The 24,410-nt window shown below is 37.3% G+C and overlaps 1 protein-coding gene across 1 annotated transcript; it reads left to right on the top strand.

The window, feature by feature from the left end:
- Positions 1–9,493: 9,493 nt before the first annotated feature.
- Positions 9,494–24,041, top strand: LOC118888304 (bromodomain and WD repeat-containing protein 3-like). Its single transcript, XM_036839286.1, has 6 exons — positions 9,494–9,690; positions 9,818–9,876; positions 10,079–10,108; positions 10,510–10,569; positions 22,421–22,571; positions 23,935–24,041. Exons 1-6 carry the CDS (start codon positions 9,660–9,662, stop codon positions 24,039–24,041), a joined length of 438 nt encoding a protein of 145 aa, XP_036695181.1. The 5' UTR covers positions 9,494–9,659.
- The last annotated feature ends 369 nt before the right edge of the window (positions 24,042–24,410 follow it).

Below are 24,410 nucleotides of genomic sequence, written 5' to 3'. Positions count from 1 at the left end.
ATATATGTCCTGCCTCTCAGATATTCCCTAAAATGTAAAACAAAATTACTTCTTTAAATTTTTTGCTGAAAGTAGAAAATTATATACTTTTTTTTATAATGAAAGTTCTCAGTTAGTCAGATATGAATGCAACTTTAGTATGACTTGTTCTGTTCATATTTGTTGATAACGTCTAATAGTTAAATAAGTGGACAATTTTTAAGGGAGAAATCCTTAAATTGTGACTATTAACTATTTGAATGATGCTATATAATTTGTACCCAACTAAAGAAAAAAAATAGTCAAAATTCAAAAAAGAAATCCTCTACAGTAAGTTCCCTACATACGAACGAGTTCCGTTCCAACAGTGCATTCGTAAGTCCAATTTGTTCGTAAGTCCAACAAAGTTAGCCTAGGTACCCAACTAACACAATTGGCTATATAGTACTAATAGGTTTATAATATTTTTCACACAAATAATACATAAAAAACAAACACAAAATACAAAGAAAAAATTTCTAATCTTACAGTACACTACCTTGAGAAGTACAGTAGTATAGTACAACAGCTGGCATACAGGGGCTGGCATCAAGTGAACAGGCAAGAAGAGCTACTGACTGGAGGAGGGAGAGGAGGTGGGAGATGGTAGAGCTGAAGGATCATCAGCAATAGGAGATGGAGGGCAAGCTGCAATTTCACTCATGCCTGAGGTTGATGGCACAGTTTCTGGTTCCTTGTTGGATTCAATTCCATCTACCCTCTTGAAAAAATGATCCAGTGATGTCTGGGTAGTAGCTCTTTCCTGGGCTTGAAATAAAGATACTGTACTACTGTACTCTATACAGTACTGTACAGTAAAGTACACAAAAGCACAACCACTTGTAGAGGCTGCACACACGTGACAATGTACGCCAGACACATGAACTAACTTATGTGATTGGACATACTAACGTACATTTGCATCTTTGAAAGTTCACAACTTGAAGTTTCATATGCAGGGGACTTACTGTAGTTTAAGAGGAATAGATTAAAAAAAAAAAAAAGAGGAGTGGAGACCATGGGCATTTGGGTCATTTCTCCATGTCACTTACTTGTGCCTCCAAAGCCTGCTTCAGCCCAATCCTGTATATACCACTTCCACTTGATAATGGTGTGTTGCTGTGCATGCCCAACTTTATGGCTTGGTGTGTCAGACAACACTCAGTTCATGATTGAAAGCTTAGGGCACATGGTAACTTGGTGGCCCACAGTGAAGCATTTAGTCTCTGTTAAGGCCCAGTAGTAGGCCAAGAACTCTTTCTCAAAAGGAAAGTAGCTATCTACAGATGATGGCAGGATCTTGTTCCAAAATCCTAAAGGTTTGTACCATAATTCACCTAGACAGGCCTCCCAAAGACTTTAAAGAGTATCCCTACCTGCTTTAAGCACCATTGAATATGAAGGATCATATGGTCCAAATGGCAGAGCAGTTTGCACAGCAGCCAGGACCTGTTGCAGAGCCTTCTCTTGTTCTGGGTCCCACTGAATGGTAGCAGCTTCTTGGGTCACTCGGTAGATAGGCTAGAGAAATACACCCAAATAGGAATATGCTACCTCTATAATACAAAGAGGCCCACTAGGTGTTGTGCCTCTTTCTTGGTTGTAGGAGGGACCAGATGCAACAACATATCCTTCACCTTAGAAAGGAATTCTCAACATGCCCCACATCACAAGACCCCTAGAAATTTCACTGAGGTAGAAGTCACCTGAATTTTAATCAGATTTATTGCCCATTCTCTGACATGCAACTGTCTTATCAACAAGCTAGAGTAGTTGCTACCTCTTGCTTGCTAGGTCCAATCAACATAATGTCATCAGTGTAATGGAATAGTGTAATATCTTGTGGAAGGGAAAGTTGATCAAGGTCACTGAGAACTAAATTATGACATATGGCCAGAGAGTCCATATACCTCTGAGGTAAGACAGTGAAAGTGTATTGTTGGCCTTCTCAGATGAAAGTAAAATGCTTCTGGTGGATTTTTATGTACAAGGATGTAGAAAAAGGCATTTGACAGATCAATAGCTGCATATCAGGTACCAGGGGACATTTTAATTTGTTCAAGCAATGAAACTACGTTTGGTATAGCAGCTACAATTGGAGTCACCACCTGATTAAGTTTATCATAATCCATTGTCATTCTCCAAAATCCGTCTGTCTTCTGCACAAGCCAAATAGGAGAGTTGAATGGGGATGTGGTGGAATTACCACCCCTATGTCTTTCAGTTCCTTGATGGTGGCACAAATCTCTTCAACCCTACCAAGAATGTGGTATTGCTTTAGATATACTGCTTTTCTAGGTAGAAGCAGTTTTAAGGGCTTCCATGTGGTCTTTCACATCATAATAACCCTCACTCCACAGATCAGAGAACCAAAGTGGGGATTCTACCACCTGCTAAGTATGTCTATTCCAATTATGCATTCTGGAACTGGGGAAATAACCACAGGATGTGTTTGGGGACCCATTGTGAGACAAATCTGAGCTAAAACTCTGTTGATCACCTGACCTCCATAAGTTCCTACTCTGACTAGAGGGCCACAGTGACATTTTGGGTCTCCTGGAATCAGACCCAAAAGGTCTGATTATTTCCTTTTCCCCAGTATACAGTTACTTTGGTAAAAGGCCATAGGTCCTTTTTGGTAAAGCTGAGAGAAAGATTAACAGTATAATTTTCAGGAGTGTACCAGGTCCTTCCTTGAAGGAAGGTGCCCTCCCCTTTATTCAAGGGTTTATGGATCTGTAAACTCTCTCATCTGGGAATTGAGTGATTGTGACTCTCTGTTTCTATGATTTAGGTTCGACTTTGGTTTACTTGACTAAGAACATTTCTGCTCATATAGATCAAGTAAGGTTTTAGTAGGCTTCCTATCTCTTTCACTTCTAAGAACACCATGATCAGTTAGCCAATGCTCTAGGTCTGGGCAAGTCATACTTTTGTAATTGCAGCTTTAACTCTGCTGCCCATTACAACAATCATGCCCACATTGCCTTTAATGGTTGAGTGCACCCAATTGGCCTCTGTCACCTGGGGATACAATTATTCCCACTGCACTTAGGTTTCCCAATTCAGTAACTGTAGTTTCCACTGTGAGGTCTGGCTTATAAAGAAGAGTGATCACAGAGCTCTTCAAGGATGTTGTGGCTCTCCTCACAAATATATGCCTCCCAGCATTGGTGAAATGTATGTCTTTTGGACCCTCCCAATTTGGGTGGGTTGGTCTTAAGTGACAAATCCACTCCACCATTCCAGTCTCCCTAAGCCCTAAGCCTTTGTAGCCCCTCCTCTGTTAAACCAAGGCATGCCCAGCATTTTTAATTCACTCATGCTGGTTACACTTTAGCCCTACCAAACAAACCAAACAAACAGAGTATTTTCTAACTCCCCGGGCTGCAACATTAAACACATAATTTCTGTTTAATGAGCCCATATCAATAAATTTGACCTGATTCATTATGTTCCTTCCACCATTAACCACATCCTTCATATCCATTCCCACACATGTTCCCAGGACTTCTGTTTGTATAAATTAGAAAACTCAAGTAGTTCTTTTGGAATACATACCTCCTCATGGGTCACACATTGTACCTCATCTTTAGGAGCCTGCAGGGACTTGAGTCTAGTTATAGGTCTAGAAGCAAAGAGTGGTGGTGGGGGTGGGCCCTGAGGAGAATCACCATTGTCTTACATGGCAACTGCCTTAGGGAAGGTCTTTAGTTTCCTTGGGCAATGTATGGTTAATCCACTTAGGTGGAGGTAGAAAGCCTGATACTGCTGTTGGTGGAAAAACTGATACCAATCAAGGTAGAGATGCCCCTGCCACCTCGCTGCCTCTGCTGGAGGTGAAAGGCTGCTTCTGATGGGGGTTGGGAGGCCAATTCTGCTGGGATTGAGGAGGACACTTTCCATTGGTGGTGGGGAGGTCTCTTCGACTGGTAAATAAGATTAATCAGAATTTAGGGGCCCAATGTCCTCAGCCTCATCAGGATCTTCCCACAATTTATGGGATCTCATTCTTTCTCAATCCATGCCCTCACTTTAACAGTAGACACCCTGCAAGGCTGGGAGTTCAACTTGCATTGTAACTCAACCAGTCACAGGATGGGGTTCTACATTTGAATTTTAGCAATTTCATCTCTGCAGCTACAAGCGATAAAGTCTCCTTCATGACACAAATAGAAGTTCTTAGGTCATTTTTATGCCTCTTGAATTTGTGAATTTGAATCCCTGATCTCCTTTTCTTTCACCACTAGCGACATTAGGAACAATCAACCAACATCATTATACTTATTAGTTTTTAAAAAATAGTGGAAATTATCATATACAGAGTTACCTAGCTCCTTGCTCATTAGTATCTTTGAATCTAATCGGATTAGAGAGTAAATTCCCTGAACCACTTTAGAAAACACACCCAAACCACAGCAAGATCCTTTTTGACCCAGCTCCTAGAGAAATGGAAATAAAAACAGAAATAAACAAATGGGACCTAATGAAACTTAAAAGCTTTTGCACAGCAAAGGAAAGCATAAGAAGAAAAGACAACCTTCAAAATGGGAGAAAATATTTGCAAATGAAGCAACTGACAAAGAATTAATCTCCAAAATTTACAAGCAGCTCATGCAGCTCAATATTAAAAAAACAAACAACCCAATCCAAAATTGGGCAGAAGACCTAAATAGACATTTCTCCAAAGAAGATATACAGATTGCCAACAGACACATGAAAGAATGCTCAACATCATTAATCATTAGAGAAATGCAAATCAAAACTACAATGAGATATCATCTCACACCGGTCAGAATGGCCATCATCAAAAAATCTAGAAACAATAAATGCTGGAGAGGGTGTGGAGGAAAGGGAACACTCTTGCACTGTTGGTGGGAATGAAAATTGATACAACCACTATGGAGAACAGTATGGAGGTTCCTTACAAAACTAAAAATAGAGCTATCATATGACCCAGCATAAAATATATTTTTGATATGACTGAGCCTGTGCTCTAGAGCCCACGAGCCACAACTACTGAGCCTGTGTGCCACAACTACTGAAGCCTGCATGCCTAGAGCTCGTGCTCTGCAACAACAACAACAAAAAGCCATCGCAACGAGAAGCCCATGCACCTCAACGAAGAGTAGCCCCCCACTCACTGCAACTAGAAAAAGCCCGCACAGCAATGAAGACCCAACACAGACAAAAATAAATAAATAAATAGATAGATAGATAAATAAATAAATATATTTTTTTAAGTTTTAGTAGATTTCTTCAACACGTGTTTTTTAAAAAAATTTGTTTTATGACATTAGGACCATTTCCAGAAACTTTAAATGATTGTTTATATTTTATAATTTTTACTAGGTTCACTGGAGAACTGGTCTACAAAGCTCTTCATGCTGTCTGTCATGCCAGAAGTGAAACCTATCCATTCACATGTAATGTTGTTATTGATATAGTTGGATTTATGTCTGCCATTTTAATTTTTGTTCTATATATCTCATGTCTTTTTTTGTCCTATTCTTCCTTTTTTCCCCCTTTCTTTTGCATTAAGTAAATATTCCTTAGTGGAACTTTAAAATTTTTTTGTTTCGTTTTTTGAACTTTTTAATTTTTTAAATTATTTTTTCACTCTTTTTAAAGTTATTTTCTTAGTGGTTCATCTAGGGTTGATTGTATACCTCTTAACAGAATGTAGTTCGCTTTTATACTAAATCAGTTCTTTTGAGATATACAAATGTTACTCCTATATAGTTCTATTCCCTCTTCCTTCTTTTTTTTCCTATTTTTGTTATGCATATCACACCTATACAATGTATTAAAATATGTCAACACATTATAATGTATGTGATATATTTTTAATCTAAGAATACATTATTTTAATAATTACATTATATAATTTTGTTATTTTAAGAAACCGAGACAGGAAAAGAGAGCAACTATTTATTTACAGAGTTTGGTATATTAATCTTTTTTTTTAAACTGTTTTTTTGTTTTTTGGCTACTCTGAGTGGCTTGCGGGATCTTAGTTCCCTTGCGGGACTGAACCCGGGCCCACAGCAGTGAAAGCACGGAGTCCTAGCCACTGGACAGCCAGGGAAGTCCCTTAATCTTATTTACTACTTCTGTCCCTCCATCTCAGAATTTCCTATTTTTTTTTCTTTCTTTCTTTTCTGGCCATCCTGGGGAGAACTGTTAAATTTTCAACTTTGATCTTCCCTTAAAATGTGATTTTTAAAGAGTCAGAATAAAATAAATGATTTAGTGGGTTTAGTTATATATCTTCCAAAAGATATGTCCATGCCTTAACCCCTAGTACCTGTGAATATGACCTTATTTGAAAATAGAGTCGTTGTAGATGTAACTAAGTTAAGGTGCTCAAGATGAGATCATTCTGGATTTGGGATGGGGCCAAAATCCAATGACTGTTGTCCTTGTAAGAAAAAGGAGAGGGAGATTTAGCACAGGGACACACAAGGAAGAAGGCCATGTAAAGCTGGAGGTAGAGATTTGAGTTAGGCTACCATAATTTCCAGGAATGCCAGGAGCCATCAAAAGCTGGAAGAAGGGTTCTCCACCAGAGATTTTGAAGGAATTCTGGCCTGGCGACAGTTTGATTTCAGACTTCTGGCCTCCAGAACTGTGACAAAATAAATTTCCCTTATTTTAAGCCGCCCAGTTTGTGGTAATTTGTTATGGCAGTCCTAGGAAACTAATACCTATCAGGTAAACATTCCTGATCTTTTCTATGTAAATCCATATTTGCTTTAGCTTATAAAAATTTCCTTCCCTTCCCAATTAAGCCTTTGGCCACAGGGTTAAGACTGGTGATTTTAATTGCAACAAAATAATTCAAAGCATTTGGCTTATCCTAAAGAACAAATGAACACTTTTATGTTAACACACACATTTTAATAACTTTCCTTTTATCAGCCTAGTCCTTACAGTCAAGAAAACAGTAGGGAATTTGTGCCAGTTTATTGATTTGTTGCTCATCATCTCCAAATTCTCCATTATTGACTGCTCTACGAAAATGGATCTGGGCTATCTAAATATTTTTCCTTTGGTCAGTGAGAACTGAAGCTTCGTCAGTAGAGCAAACTGGAAATACAGTATAAGAAGAAAAGGTTTTGCGTCCTGCTTCTGGAGTGCTTATGGAGTAGGCTGCTCCTGCAGCTTGTGCAGCTTTCTCTAGTGCCTGGCTCCTGTGGTGCATGCTTTTGGTAGCACCCAGCAGCCTCCCCTGGCACCTTGCCTCTGGTGGTTTTGTAGTAAAGTGCCTCTGGTGAGACATTTCCCTGTGAACATTATTTCCCAGGTACCCTAGAGGGTTGATTCCAGAAGGTAGGCTTCTAGAAAGTTCCAGAAGTTGGAGTTTCAGCAAGGTACCACAGCATCTTTCCTGCCATTGAATGAGCCTTGGTTGGCTGTGTCCTCTCCAATAAGGTCTGGATCTTAGCCCTGGGCAGGCAATAGGGATTGAGAGTACTCTCAGCTCTAGGGTTAGTGGCTATTACTATCTGCTATTATATTATATATAATGTCTTCTATTCCTATATTCTTTAGAGTTCTCTTTACCCCTTACTAGGTAATTCCTCATTACTCCAATCTTCTGTTATTGTTAATAATTCTGTACCTTAAACTTTCTCTATTCAAATTACTGTGTGCCTTTTCTCTCCTGATTGCACCCAGACTGATATTGAAGCAATCACTGAAATAACAATGCCCTATACAGTTTGAAATATGACACAAATATATTCACATGACTTTTACAGCAATTACTGTGAAGTGGTCATGGCAAGTACTATTACATTTTATAGATGAGGAATAAGGTTCACAGAATTTCAGTGAGTTGTCCAAAGTCATATAGTCATTTTTATAATTTGTAAAATGTGGATAACAATAGAAACTACCTCCTAGGGTCATTATAAAGATTAAATGAGGTAAAATATGTGAAGTGCTTAGTACATTGTAATGGCTTAATGGTAACTGTTGTATATATTATACTTGATCTGTAAAATATATTTAGTCTGGTGTTTGCTAAGCTACTTGCAATGAGTTATCTAGGGCTTATAGATCTTTTCAATATCTAATATTTTTCAGTTAATGGCATTTGTCTTATCAAGTACTACAGCATAATGACCAAAGATAGACCTATCATATCACATCTTGTGTGGTTCTTTCTTTCTGAGGGGAAAATAATGGCCAGAGTGAGAACTAACCAACCTAGGCTAAGTTTATGCCAGTATAATGCAATTCTAGGCACACTGTGGTCAATGGCTGAACTCTGAGTGAGGAAATCAAATTCCTAAGAATCCAGCCCTAACCTTAAAAGGTGAACCTTCAAATCTGAATATTTCAATGTAAACAGTACATGCAGCTTAAACAGCATTTCTGGTCTCATCAGGTTCAGCTTCTATTAATTACTTTTTGGTCAGGGCTTGAGGTGGGAATATATTACGTGAGGGAAAGTAGGGAAGTAGACTGTTTACTATATGTGTGTCAATTACTCTACAAATCCTTTGATCACTTAAGATTTCAGTAACCAACTACTGAAAGTTGGTACTGTACTAAGAGTTAGGGGTTATATATTAAATAACGAAAGTTGCCCCAAACCTGTAGAAAACTACCTTGAATACAGATATGCAATAATACATAAAAATCCATGGTTAACGTAAAATATTTTGACAGTATTTGAAGACACAATTGAAAATTATCCTATAGGAATGGGACAGATATGGCATGTGTTAAACATTCAGAAGGGGACAAAATAAAATGCTTCATGTCTGACAGCCAATTCTTCCTGAAGATTTATCAGAATCAGGGGACGTTTTGAGAGCTGCTCTTTCTCTATAACAATATGAGCCCTGCCCTCCGGACTGCTAAGTTCACAGCATTTTCATCTGGTGCAAAAATCATTTTAAAGAGAAACAAGTGACAACGTAGTAGGGGCTCCTTTTCTTTCTCAGTCACGAGATCCTTTAGCGGCTAGCCTCCTTTCGGTGGAAGAGAGACAAAAAAACCAAAGCCTCCTCGGTGCCGGGAGGGAATTGAAGAAAGCAGCTGAAGCAAGTCGGCTCCTCACATGTTCCTCACGATCACGCCAGAGGGAAAGGTCCTCAACAGGAAAGGGCCCGATTACCCTCACAGGAAGGGTAACCACTCTGGAACTCGCCAAAGGGAACGTCACCACTGAGTTCTACGGTAGCTGCCAGAGCGTCTGCCATCAGTTAGCACCTCCCCTTCCTTCCGGGAGCGGTAGCTAGGTAACTGTCGGCTGTATTGGAGAGCTGAGGACTGGAGGATGCGTTAGTGCCTCTGGCGGTGAGCAACGAGCGCTGCAGGTCCCTCTCACAGTTTTTACCCTCCCCTCTCCCCACCCCCTTTGCCCCCGCCCACCCCTCCGCGACTTCGGCTCCTCCCTCCTCTTCTCTCCCTCTCCTTCCTCCTCCGCCTCCTCAGCTCTTGGGCTAGAATATCTATGGGTCGAAACGTGATGCGATGAATCCGAGAGAGACCGAAACTGGGACGAGGAGTGCGGCGGAAGCGGCGGGACTCCTGGGCATGGGGGCTTCACCACAATAGAGGCAGCATCCCCACCCGCCCCCGCCAGCCCCTCTGGAGCAAATCCCCCAAACCCCCTCGGGAAAAGGATGGCGGCGGCACCTACCCAGATCGAAGCCGGTGGGTAGCTGTGTCCGGGGGCTAAGAGGATGGGGGCTTAGCGCGACGGCTGTCAGTTTCTTTTGAAAAAGCTTCTATTTTTTCTTCTTTGCCTCCCTCTCAACCTCTTTCCCCCCCTCTTCCTCAGAGCTGTATTACCTGATCGCTAGATTCTTGCAGTCCGGACCCTGCAACAAATCCGCTCAGGTGAGAAGGGGAAGGAGATCTGGGAGTCTTGGGGAATGGTCCCAGTGGGGAAATCGAGTCAGTGGCGTGTGCGGTTCCGCTGTGGGTGAGGGAAAGGCCGGCCTTGAGTAGCCCTGCCGTCAGCGGCTTGGTTCAGTTTGGGGAGGGAGGAATGGGTTGATGGCCCGAGCTGCCCTCATATCCGTGTTTCCCTTTTGCTCAGGTGCTAGTGCAGGAGCTCGAGGAGCATCAGGTACGCAGCCCCTTCGGGAAGAGGTGGGGACGTTTGGGGTGAGACTGGAGGAAGGGCAAGTAAGGGGTGGAGGGCTAGGGCCGGGAGGAAGGTTTGGATCTGGGCACTCATAGCTGTTGTCACAGTGGTGAACCGGCTTCTTCCCTCAAAAGGGGCGGATATCGCTGGGGTCTTAACTCGCCCCCTCTTTATGCCTGTGGGAGGTGTTTTTTCAGGATTTCCTCCCCCTCGGCCTCCTTCCCCCCACACTCGTCTAGCTCTGAGACAACAGCTATCAGGCCAACAGAAATAAAGACGCCCAAGGGTCGAGGACCCGGACCCAAACTGGGTCGGGTTGATGCAGAGCAGAGGCTTGGCCTTTATCGTTGCCCCCTCCCCCCTTTCTTTTCGCCGGCCCCCAGCTTATTCCGCGCCGCTTAGACTGGGAGGGGAGAGAGCACCGAAGAAGCTTCGAGGATCTGGTGAGTAAAGTTTTCATTTCAACTTAACCCAACTCTTTCTCCACTCCCTCCCCACCTTGTTCCCCCAACCCGCCCCCAACCCTTCAACCTACGCGGCTCTGGAGCTCAGTGCTGAGCCGAAGAACTGTCCCTTCCCCCCTCCCGGCGAGTCAGAGAAAGGGTACCTTGCCCTCCCCTTGGCCTCGTTTGTTTCCACCCGAAAACTTTGAAGAATGTGAACTGGTTATCAGAGATGCCGTATTGTGGATTATGAATATGTTACAAACATCGGGAAAGGCCCATTGTAGGGGGAAAAGGGAGAGAAACCAGGGGGTTATCTTGGGGCACGTACCAAGGACTGACGCTGGCCAATGACAGCGTTGGTAACAGCCCGGAGTTCCGGATTAGTGGAAGAAAACTGCTTTCTGGTTGGTCCTGGCTTGAAATACGGGAACTGAGGCCAGGCTATTTTTTTTTTTTTTTTTTTTGGTCTGGGGGCGGCGGGCCGCACGGCAGACGGGGTTCAGGAGGGGAGTTAGTTGACGGACCAGGGACTAGGGAAAATCGGCACAATTAAAAATAATAGCATGAAGCTAATTTCAAAATTTGCCGGGGGTTAGATAATCGACTACGGAATAAAAGCATAATCGTTGTATATCTCAGATTGTAGAAAATAGCTCATCAAATCATTATTAAATCGCGTTTATGCAGTTAACAATTTCACTAAATAAGAACTGTGGATTATGAGCTTTTTGAGAATTGACGAAACACGATTTTGGATTTACAAGGAAACAACAATGGTCATATTTTAAAATAGAATATACTTTAGTAAAGGACCAAAAGCATTGGATTGACTGTTGTTTGTTCAGCAAATATAATTCATAGTGTAAATGCACCTTCTGTTCGGCATTGACACACACAAAAAGGTGATCCTTTTTATTTTTGGGAGGATGTTCCCTTGTGTTAGCCACTGGCACAGTAAATTGGAAGGAAATGAAAGGAGAAAGGGGTGATGTTACTAAAATCTAAGTTCAGCTATCTTTCCTTCCAGTAAGATCCAAACAGAGGAAAATCAGACAAAGTTAAAGAAAGTTGGAGGGGTATGGTAGACTCTAAATATAAATAAAATGATTTAAAATTTGCTTTCAACAGGACAGTATTTAAATTACTTTGGTGTTCATTTGATATTTTTCTGTGTATTAAATTACAAGAATGAGGCCATGCTAATTATCACCAAATCTACTGACTAAATTTTTTTAGTTTTGCAAAGCACAGAAAATGGTATAATAATTGTGATAAGGATAAACTCCAGCATCTGTAATATTAATGGTAAAAAATTCTCCGATGATAAAAAATATTTTTGAAAAACTGCATGTATTACCAGTTTAATTTGTAGTCAGACTTTTTGTTGGACTGAAGTTCTTTCAAAAAAAAGGGCAAAAACAACAGTGCTTACCAATATGTTTTAATACTTTATGACTAACGTGGTTTTGAAGATAGAGTTTTATACTGAGGTGTATTGACAATATTTTTGTTTGTATTTATTTGTTTCTAAGTAGACCATTTTAAGCAAGTAACATTTTTTAAAAGGAAAAAGCTTTTTAAAAATTAACTTGACAGTGGCAAAAAGTAAATGAGCATCAAAATGATTAAAAATAGTCTCCTAACCACACACACACACACACACACACACACACACACACACTCACACAGAGAAAAACAAAAAAAAACAAAGCCCAGTTTACTAGACTTCCTTTCCTTATATTGTAAAGGCATATTTTCATGTAATTGTAATCAATGTCCACTTTATGCTTTATATTTTCTTACTTAACACTTTTACATATACTTATCTATATTTGAATAGTCATTGTTATTTTAATGGCAAGGAAAGATTCAGTTGTTTTTAAGTTGCTGTGATTAGAACTCAATTGCTAGTTGAACATTTGGGTTACTTCCAGTTTTTCACTAATATCTTTGCATAGTTAAGTAATCTTTCTGCTTTTTTCCTTTTTTTTCTTTTCTTTTTTTTTCAGTTGTTTTTCTGGGCTATATTCTGAAGTGGAGGTATCAGGTCAAGGGACTCATCCATTTTATAGCTGTTGTTATATATTATAAAATTGCTCTCCAGAAGATTGTCCTAATTTATAATGTAACCATCTAGATACTTAGAATGAATTTTAAAAATATTTAAAAATCTTTTGGTGGCTTTAATAGGTGAAAATAGTACTCAGTTGACCTAATTGGTTCTTTTCCCCATTATTAGTGAGGCTTAAACTTTAACAAGTTATTTTTTTAATTGTCATTAATCCATTTGTATATCCCTACATATACTTGATTTTCACCTTTATCTTTTTTTTTTTTAATGTTTTTATTTATTATTTATTTATTATTTTTTTTTTTTTTTTTGGCTGTGTTGGGTCTTCGTTTCTGTGCGAGGGCTTCCTCCAGTTGCGGCAAGTGGGGGCCACTCTTCATCGCGGTGCGCGGGCCTCTCACTGTCGCGGCCTCTCTTGTTGCGGAGCACAGGCTCCAGACGCGCAGGCTCAGTAGTTGTGGCTCACGGGCCTAGTTGCTCCGTGGCATGTGGGATCTTCCCAGACCAGGGCTCGAACCCATGTCCCCTGCATTGGCAGGCAGATTCTCAACCACTGCGCCACCAGGGAAGCCCACCTTTATCTTTTTAATTTATTGTTTTTATAATTCCTTATACATTTTTAATTTTTATATATATAGAATTTCTTCTATTGTTTGACTGTTATCTATGGTTTAGTGTTATCTTTTTTGTTTTTAATTTACTTTTTGTATTGTACATATAGGTTTTTATTTTTCCACACCAGGATCCAATTTTTGTAGGGATATTACATTTTGATAGTATGGTCTTATTTTTAGTCATATGTCTGTTCTCTACCTATAGATTTCTTTGTAAGGGAAGATGAGGCAGGGCTGAGAATTGAATGGAAGGAAAAGAAGTGGCTGAGAACTGAGTGTGCAGTGTTTGATTGCTAGATTCATCAGTCGTATTGTTGATACAAATTATTTCAAATCTGACTTGAGATTCTGAGTGGCTTCATTGTAGGAGAGATGGATTTTTTTCTTGGGGTAGGTTTGTTTTGTTCTGTTTTGTTGTGTTGGCCACACCAAGGGGCGTTCAGGGTCTTAGTTCCCAACCAGGGATTGAACTTGTGCCCCTGCCGTGGAAGCACAGAGTCCTAACCACTGGACCGCCAGGGAAGTCCCGGGGTAGTATTTTTTAAAGTGCTATTAGAACAATGGATTTATACAGTGTGATCTTTGATTTAGCTACATGGTTTGGATTGAAATTTAGGGCAAAGTATTAATTAGTATAATTTTATAGCAGCACTTCAAACTGAAGATGTACTGGGATATAAAAAGGAAAGAAGACAAACGCATAATGAAGAGGTGAAGGACTATAAACAAGGATATCAAAATACTGAATTGAAGTTGCATAGTCATGTATGCTACATACTTGAAACAAAAATCCTGCCTTTCTGTCCATATGTATATTTTCATTTGAATTGTCTATACTGCTTAACTTGATTTATCCAGAAGAATATTAAGATAATAACTTAGACTTCTTCAATACTTCATTACTACTGTTACTATTGCATAGCTTAGAAATCCCTATTTTTTCTTTCTTAAATCTGATTTAGTGTTTTACTTATAATTTGGAACACACGGGAAGGTGCTTTTTTGTAAAAGCTGCTTGCAGCCAAGTATTGACATGTCAAGATCTGAAGTGCCTTTAAAAAAATGAGTCTGAACATGAAATGTTTGTCAGTTTATGTTGAACTGTAACGTTTTTGATTATGACATTCAAAAAAATTCTAAATTAATTTTCATAATTTTGTAATGATACAGGGAGAGATTTGAAGTCAGGGTGATTGTTTTTGAAGTTTGATCTGAGTATTTTTCTTTATTTCTGCTTGACTGTTATTTACAGCATAATAGAATTAGATTTGCTTCTTACATCTTAAGGTAGATAATATAAATAAATACAGATGTCCTTTCATTTGTGGTGACCCTGTTGAATTGTTGACTATTTTATTGCTTCCTCCTTGGAGCTTTATTGGGGATGACAAACAGAGCAGTGAGGGGCATGTGTGTGTGTGTGTGTGTGTGTAAACAAATGAACAGTTTTGTTAATATACAAATTTTATATATTGGAATGGTGAGTTGGAAACATTTTTTAAAGGCATGCTTTAAGATTTTTGAATCACTGTATGGGTACTCCTATCATAAGACTGAACCAAAGACATAATTATCTTTAGGTGTGGTATATATTTTTACATTTATTCAGCATTTTTCACCTGTAGAATTGAAAGCACCAATTAGTGCTTACATTTGGAGTGACATAAATTTTATTACCTTCATTTTATATTCAAAAGACTTGAAGCAGTTTTCTGCTATTTAAAAAACTTTGATCAAGATCGTATGTTAACTGCTGTCTTTAAAAATAGTACATCTATGGTGATATATGTCATTATAAGAATTTACATCTGCATTTAACATATTTGAGTTTAAAAATGTTTTCACATTATCTCATTTGATCCTCACCAACTGCTTTAAAACACTGTATTTGAATTCCAGACATACCTGCATTTTTTTCTTACCTTACCCAGCTCTTTTTCTCTAGTTACTAGTAATAGCTTAAATTGTCTATTAGAACTGTAGAATGATCTTTGAGTGTTGGTAGCATGGTTATTGCATCTCTAAGTGTGGAAGCAATTTAAGCATGTGTGATTTATTAACTGTTATGTGGACACACAGCCATAGTTAGGAGGAACGGAATGCATCATGGGAAACCAAAAAGCATGTGCTGCTTGACTCCTGTGTGGATATAATGCTAACTGATAGGTATTATGGCAGGCAGCAGTCAATGTCTGGAAACTGGTATTCCTCACTACTGGTTGGCTTGAGCCACGTGTACGCTCTTGCTTTCTATGACATGCTTGTTTTACCTATTCATCTGGATTGATGACTGGCTTTTTTTTCCACACTTGGGCTCTAGAAACATACTTTCAATGATTAAAATCCTTTTGGAGATTTAGCATCAGTCCTAGGAAAACTGGTATCTCAGTACAAATAAGATGGTATTAAGGAAACGAAGAGAGCTGCTGTTGAAGAGTAAGAATTTGGATTGGGTGAATGTTTCTTATAAAATTTTGTACAGAAAGCACCTTTGTGACATTTGAATATTAGTTTCGTTTGTGTGTTTTTGTTGAAGTTTTACTGATGTTGGTTATCGACTGATTAATACTTTTTTTGTAGGGAGCAAAATAGTAATTTAAAGTCAACTTAGTGTTTGTGTCATATTTTAGAGATGCCTTTGTTTGACATTTCTCAAATAGGATTTTGTGGGTAGTAGAAAAGGCCATAAGATTTAGTCCGGGAGATAGTCATTACTCGCAGAGCCACCCCGGGCAAGTTACTTAACCTCTCAGAGATTCAATTTCCTCATTTATAAAATAAAAACCCCTACCTGTTTTGCAAGGTTGTTGTGTGGACCAAATGAGTTAAATATGAAAGAATGCAAATGAGTGCAAATGAGTTGGTTACTACATTTTACTACATTTTAAATATAGGACAGAGGGTTTGAATGGTTAGCATTAAAATCTGAAGAACTATGACACCAGAATTTATGTTTTCTTTGGTAATTGGCTAATTATCACCACCCAATTTTCCTAATATTTTTTATAAGGTAAGGGGCATATAAAATAGTACCATTAAAAAAGCATTTAAAAAGTGTCAGAATTGAGCCCAAAATGAGTGTCTTTGAAGTGCATCTGTGTTAAGCAAGGAATGATCACTAGGTGAAAAGATATTTAGTGTTATTTGCATTTTTATGAATTACAGAAAAGTAATTCAATATGATACTGGTATAATATTAACTCATTTTTAAGAAGTGGGAGGTATGTTTTTCCCATGTCTTGTTGCAGGGATCCTCAACCCTTCTGACTGATCTCTTCTTATCCTAATCTTATTTTCTATACATTATTGACAATTTATTTCTTGTATTTTAAATTACCTTGTTGAAGATGTTTTATTATGCCTTTTAGTATCTACCATGGTGCTTTATAATTAGCTGGTTCTTAGTTATTACTTGTTCAATTTTCTTAACTTTTTTAGAAGTGTTTTCTTTTTTTTCTTTTTTTTTTTTATAAGTCACGGATGTTTGTAGCTTTTTTTTTAAATTTATTAATTTATTAATTTATTTTTTGGCTGTGTTGGGTCTTCGTTTCTGTGCGAGGGCTTTCTCTAGTTGTGGCAAGCGGGGGCCACTCTTTATCGCCGTGCGTGGGCCTCTCACTATCGCGGCCTCTCTTGTTGCGGAGCACAGGCTCCAGACGCGCAGGCTCAGCAATTGTGGCTCACGGGCCTAGTTGTTCCGCGGCATGTGGGATCTTCCCAGAGCAGGGCTCGAACCTGTGTCCTCTGCATTAGCAGGCAGATTCTCAACCACTGTGCCACCAGGGAAGCTCTTAGAAGTGTTTTCATGATATATATTTTTTAGGCTTACTAATCTGCTAGCTAGTATGGAGTTCTTTTTATTGGACCTTTCTCTCTACTGAGAAACTTCTAGACTGTGGGTGGGTCCCTTGTTCTTGACTTGATATCATCTGACCTCAGGGTTATAGTACTTTTAGTGCTTTCTTGAGGCAGTATAAACCAGAGAATACTTGAGCCCTAGGTGGATTGCTCTGCCTGTCTCATTCCTGAGGAAAGCTTAAAACTAATAAAAATAAAAAGAAATGCTATGAACAATGATTAATATTTTCAAAAGAAAATGATAGGAAGTCTTAACACTTTGTAGCCCACCCTGTTAACCAGTGGTATTACTACAATGGAAAGGCCTATTTTCTTTCCTTTGCTTCCCAGTTTTTCGTTTCTCCTCCTTCAAATTCAGCAAACATTAAAACTCAAATTTTAAATTGTAAAGATAATATTGGATTATTGCAGACATTTATATTTTACTGAACAGTATCAAGCAGAAAATAAACTTAATTTTTTATGTTTTCTTTCATCTTTTTTGTACAAGTATGAACATTTTTTTTCTTCAAAATCAGATGATACTCTGGATAGAGTTTTTTATTTTTATTTTTTTTAACTTAATGTTGTGGAGGAGCATCTTAAACATTGAGGAGATACATGTACTAGTCACTGTGCAAAGTGTGTTTACTAGGTGGGGGTGCCTTTCTCTTTGCCTGGAATGCCTTCCCTTCCTTTTGTCTGCCTTGTTAACTTTCACTTAGAATTCAGGTGTGAAATTGGACAGGAACCCCTACCCCCAGGCTAAATTAGGTTCTGTACTTTGCTTCCTTAGCTCTCTGTACTAAACCTCTGGGCGCTTGTAGATTTGATTTGTTTCTAGCTACTAGTTTGTTTCCCCCAGTGGGATTATGGATTTTCTTAGGGCAGCAGTTTAATCTTTCCATTATATCCCTATACTTCAAATGTCTGAATGAATGAATGCATGAGTGAATGATTTTGTTTTTGTTTTACAAATAATATGAGGTGGTTATCATTACTCCCTGTTTTGCAGATGAGGAAGCTCAGGCTCAGAGAGACTGAATAACTTTGCAGGTCATATAAGTAGGATCCTGGGGATGCTGGAAAAAATTCAAATCTAAGTCTTTTCTACTGTATCATACTGCCAGAAGGAGTAACAGCTAGTAAATTTTAGAGCCTGAGTAATCCAGGCTCTTAGACTTCAAAGTACCGTGCTTATCTCTACTATACTTATATTGATATATTTAAAGCCTTGCTGTATTTTTCAAAATCTGTTTTGTTTCCTGTCCCTAAATATCAAAAAGTCATGTGACTAACTTTATGGATGTGCATTTTCTATCCCTCCCCCCCAAAAAAAATTTCAAATCTCAGATAAAATGTTGCATTTTACTTCTTCAGCATATGGTCTCAGTTTCATTCTTCATTTTACCTGTGTAGTGATTCTAGTTAGAAAACAAAACACACAATTCTATTTTCTTTGTTTTTTAGTTAATTGTCTGATCTTATTATTTCGAAAAGCCAAAGTAAGAATGCTATCATGGCTATCTGAAAATTAGTATTTCAAATGTAGCTCTTGGTGCAGGTCTGGTCCCCTGAGATTAGGTACCTTTTGTATTTTATTCAGTGCCCAGCTGGCTTCCTTTTAACTAATTATGAGTAGTAGGATCATCTCAGTGAGCTCTCTGGTCTTCTCAGTTGTCATAATGATTCTCAAGTGTGGTAATTTCAGTTGTTAGATTTGCTCTTTAGGTCAGCCAGTGTTCCTATCAAGAAGGTTTATAATCTAGGCTTCGTTTAATTTCTTTCAGTTTATCAAATTTATAGTTTTAATTTTTTGCAGTCTTTGTGTTACTTTCATGATTTTTCAGCTGCCTTAATGGGACAGTAATAGAAATAACAGTGGGCACAGAGACCCAGATTCCTGTCCATTCATTGTGACCATTGGACTTCACTTCTCTGGATCTGTTTTTCCTACTGTAAGATGCAGAATTAAGTTGATTGTATATAAGGATCCTTCCAGTTCAAAGGTTCTATAATTTAACTCCTTGGAGCTATTTTACAGAATAATACAAAAGTTTGTATTATGCTCTTGAACTTTGTTTTTAGAGAATGCCTTTCTTCTTCAGATTTCAAAGTGCTTGTTGTGTTACTTCTTGGCCATTATATTCCAGAAAGAAATTTGGTTAAATAACTGAAATTAGAATATTTTGAGTTTTAATCAAAAAGAGTGGCTTTTAATAAGCCACAAATTTCATAGAATATTTTAATACATACTTTTAATATTACATTTTATTATATATTACATTATATTCACATGTAATCATGTAATTCTAATAATTTTTTAAAAACTTAGAAATGTAATTACTGAGGGTGGATAAGAGTTCTTATGCCTAAAAAGATCACCTTTAAGAAATTCCAGCTTTGGGGACTTCCCTGGTGGTCCAGTGGCTAAGACTCTGCGCTCCCAATGCAAGGGGCCCGGTTTGATCTCCCTGGTCAGGGAACTAGATCCCACATGCCCCAACTAAGAGTTTGAATGCCACAACTAAAGATCCCGCATGCCACAACTAAGACCAGGCGCAGCCAAATAAATAAATAAATACCTATTTTTTAAAAAATTAAAAAAAAAGGAATTCCAGCTTTAGGCAAAGCAAATGGATTGAAGTAAATGTTTAATACCACTTATAAGTCCTGAAGTTTGATTTAGAAGAAACTATCATTGCCAGAACTGTGCCGATATAGTCTGGAAGCCTGTAAATATTGTTAAAAGGAAAAGAGCACGTTCAAACTCAGAAGTATTGTTATTGCCATTGTGTTGGCACGTTCAAACTCAAAAGTATTGTTATTGCCATTGTGTTGATAGACGCTCTGTTTCTCTAGTGCTGTTTTACAATCAAATTTTTATTGATTTTAGAGGAATGGATTTTTGAACGGGACTGCCTAGAAATTGAGCAATTTTCTATTGCATAGGGTGAAAAACAAACTTGTAAACTTTAATAGTTTATAATACCAATTTTCAAGGGGGAGAATTTGAGAGTAGATGAGCCCTGTTTTAGTTGCTTGATTAATGATTCTGTGTTTTTAAATGATTACTGAGGAATTGATAAAAAATTTATATAACTAGCTGAAAATCAAACATCACTGTTTTTATAAAATGAAGTAGCCAGGGGGCCTAAGATTTCAGTTTAAGATATAATTCTGACAGGTTTCTTTAAGAGGGTAATACTAAAAATTCATATCAGAGAACTCCCATTTTCTGGATTATATGTTTCTATATATATATTGCAAGTTTGAGGGTAGTTAGATTTGTGTAACAAGTGAATAACTCTTGAGATGGTAATGAAATGAGGAAAAGAAAATTGATAAAAAAGAAAATGCCACTAAAGACATTAACTACCATTGTGTGTAAAGCCTTATAACATTTACTTGGTGAAAAAGTAATGACTGATACCAGAAGCCCAGTTTATACAAGACAGTGTTGGGGGAAAAAAGGCACAAACTATTATAGATGTTAATATGCAGTATGTTAAGGCTTTTTTCTTTGAGATATATGTTTTTAGGAGTACTAACTATATTTGCATGTAGGCCTATTTAGGAATGCCCTATTGTGGAGAGAATGAATTACAAACTAGGATTTTAGGGCATCAGTGTCTCTAGGTAACAAAAAAAAAAGTTTTTAGATTGAATCATCACGTACTTTGACTTTAATATTACCTGTATATTTTAGTTCTATGTAGTTAATTGCTTGGAGAACAAAACTAGACATGTGTGAAATAACTGAAAGAATTTGCTTGATCCTTTGTCCCAATCCAGAAGCTAAACCTTGTAGATGCAAATGATCAGGTTAAGTTGCCATTCTTCCTTTTTTTTTTTTTTTTTTTAATCTTAGTTCCCTGACCAGAGGTCGAACCCGTGCCCCCTGCAGTGGAAGCATGGAGTCTTAATCACTGTGCCAGGGAAGTCCCATTAAGTTGCCATTCTTCCTGACCATCATGACAGTTGCCAGGCCCCAGTGATTTTGGTAGATTAAAATTCGTTTTTGCAGGGACTTACGAAAGATAATTGGCAGGAAATAATTTTTAAAAATCACAATAGAATCATTTATTCCCAGATTCCTAAGTACATGTTGGATTGTAGTTCTTTGACCTGTGTTTCTTAAGAAAACAAAAAAGGCACCCTGATAGGAGAAAGATTTTTCCTCTGTGAGTTCATATGATATTGCTTATAGATAGACTTTGGTTTTTATTCATTCATTGATTCAGTGAACCAGTATTTATCAAGAACACACATAATCTCTTCTGGTGATCATTAGGGATGATTTACAAAATTATTCCTTTGTGTTATATTGTTTTTGACTTGGTGGTAATATATTGATATGTGTCCTATGTGATGGTAGGTATATATATGTATATATATATTTCTCTCTCTGTAGCACTTATAAAAATTGGCATTGTAACTGTAAATAGATTTTAGGGCCTTTTGTCAAGATGAGAATGTAGATGTTCTTTTTATCTAAGGATTTTTAATATTCTAGTTTACTCTTTACTGTTTTAATAATTAGGTATTTATGAAACACATCAGTAACTTTAACATTAGCTTAGATAAAAAATGAAAACCAGTTTCGTTGTTTTATTGTCTCATCCCTATCTACATTTGTTAATCATCTTCAGAAATTTACTTGTGTTTTAAAAATGAGTTAATGTTAAAATAAATAAATAAAGCACTTGGAGGAAAAAAATGAGTTAATGTTTCAATGAATTTTGAGTACATAGCTTGTTTAGAACATGATATTTAAAATAAGCATTAATTTGATACTCTTTTGAAAACCAATTAACTTTTTTAGGAGAAAGAGTTCTGCTTTAGTTAAGCAAATGTGTCCTGTTAATCCTAAAGGGACTTAAGTGAGAGTTTGGTGCAAGTAATACCTTTTGTTTGCATTCTTATCATTTATATAGAATCTAGATTCTCTGATTCTTGATCACTGCTGATCAAGTACTAGTAGAGTTTACCCATCATCTTTGTACTTCTTTGATTTTTAGGCATGCTCCTTTTTGCTGTTTTGTAATGCTTATTGCATTAGATTAGCAGCTAAGCAAATGATTTAATCAAGGCACGAAAAAGTAAGTTAAACTGCCATGTCATTTACATGTTATCATTTGTTTAAATGATGCTTAATTTTTGTAGCTGTTTCTTAAATTTGGTTGAAGTATTAAATATTTAAAATGTTATTTTCCTTGTGTGTTTTAAAATTGTACTTTTTTCCATGATGGAACAGTTTGGTAATGGACTAGATTAATGTTTTTAAACCAAATTTGTTTTCCTGTATTTTACTTATGCTTTTTAGGTGGCAGCCAATGCACACATTCCTCCAGACTACCTCCTTAAAATTTGTGAGCGGATTGGTCCCTTACTAGATAAGGAGATCCCTCAGAGTGTTCCTGGGGTACAGACATTACTAGGTGTTGGTCGGCAGTCTCTGTTACGGGATGCCAAAGGTAAGATTTTTACAGTTTTTAGAGGAAGGAGTCGAGAGTAGTATATTTTTATGTTAATTAAATGTTCCCATGCTTTTCTAAATACTAATTTTCTTTTAGTTTTTCTTATCTTGCCAATCTTGTTTTTATTTTCCTAGTGTACAAGTACATTTTTAGAGGCCTAAATGGAGCCCTTTTCTGTAAAACAGTGAATACTGTAGAGGTAAAGAATATAAAATCTCTTTGTAATCCTGTGGAATAGAAATCTCAAAAGATCGCTGCTCTGATTAGTACAGTATAAATACATAAAGTATTCTTTCATTGCATTTTGATGTTCTTAATCTTTGAGTCTTGATATCATCCTAATCACATTGGGTATTTCATAACAGGTAAATGAAAATTATGATATGTAACTATGTTTATAATTAAAAATATTAAAAAAAAAATCAATCCATCAGCGTTCAGTAACAGTTTCTCTACTCCACTATTTGTCATTCTTTTACAGATTTCTCCCAAAGTTTTACACGGAACCACCATATGTAAATTATATAGATAGAATTTTCTGAACATAAAAATGTGAAATTAGGCGTTTAGGATGCCTTAGTGAATTAAATACTTCAGGTCTAGCAACCAATTTATTTCTATGTTTTGTTTTTTTAGCATAATGTTTTAAAAATCCTAATTTACAAATATAAATAGTTACATAAATGATATCAGTTTTTAAATATCTCATTTTATAATTTAAGGAAATTCTTCAATTCAGTTAATTTGAAACCTTTCAAGAGAGTAGTAGAATATTTTTGTTTCAAAGTTGAATTATTAGGAATATTTTGTATTTGCTTGAATTTTTTGACATAAACATTAAAGATAAAAAACACAACTATTTTTACTCAATTATCATCTGATATGCAGTGTTACCTGTTATGGCACAGCTGGCAGGCGCTCCATAACATGAGCATACACGAAGTATAAATGTTTCTGAATTTTACCTGGCATACTTGTGCTGTATTCATTTCCTTGCTTATACAGTTTTATATGAGAAGATGTGTATAAGCCTAAAGATCAAGAAGGGGACCAATGTAAACTTAAAACCTTATTAATCCATGACATATTTACATAAGATTCAAATATATGTATAATAAAAGCTTTGGTTCTATATCAGCATGGAAATAAAACATCCTGATGATAATATTAAGGCATTGGTGTTTACCTATCATAATATAGATTATAACACTTTTAAGCATATGCATGTTATTTCTTATTGTGGTTTTAATAGTTAAAAATGTATTTCAATAAATAAAACTGAAAACAGACATTTGCCTCTGGGGTACAGTTAAAAAAAACTGTTCTATGCCTTGACTAACTTTTGAATCTTTTTGTATAGACTGTAAGAGTACACTATGGAATGGCTCTGCTTTTGCAGCTCTACATAGAGGCAGACCTCCAGAACTACCTGTAAATTATGTGAAACCTCCAAATGTGGGTGAGTAATGTCCATATGAGTTATAAACATATACTTAATTTGTTCCTTCCTGAACTCATTATACAGCCAAAAATACGTACCAGAATTAAATTTGAAGAATAAACAAACTGCTTACATTCTTGAAGAGTTTCATGGTTGGTCCAGATTTTTTAAAGCATTTTTATGTAAAGCAAATATAATCATGGTTTTGTAAAAGGTAACCTTTTTTTAAAATTCATTTTCTTTCTTTCCCTTCCCCTCCCCTCCTCTCCTCTCCTCCTTCCCTTCCCCTCCTCCCCCTCCCCCCTCCCCTCCCCCTCCCCTCCTCCTTCTCTCCCTTCCCCTTCCCCTCCCTCTCCCCCACTCCTCTCCTCTCCTGTCTTCCCTCCCTTTCTTTC

This window comes from Balaenoptera musculus, chromosome X (assembly GCF_009873245.2).
Source record: "Balaenoptera musculus isolate JJ_BM4_2016_0621 chromosome X, mBalMus1.pri.v3, whole genome shotgun sequence".
Taxonomy (NCBI): domain Eukaryota; kingdom Metazoa; phylum Chordata; class Mammalia; order Artiodactyla; family Balaenopteridae; genus Balaenoptera; species Balaenoptera musculus.
This window is presented reverse-complemented; position numbering and strand designations above follow the sequence as displayed.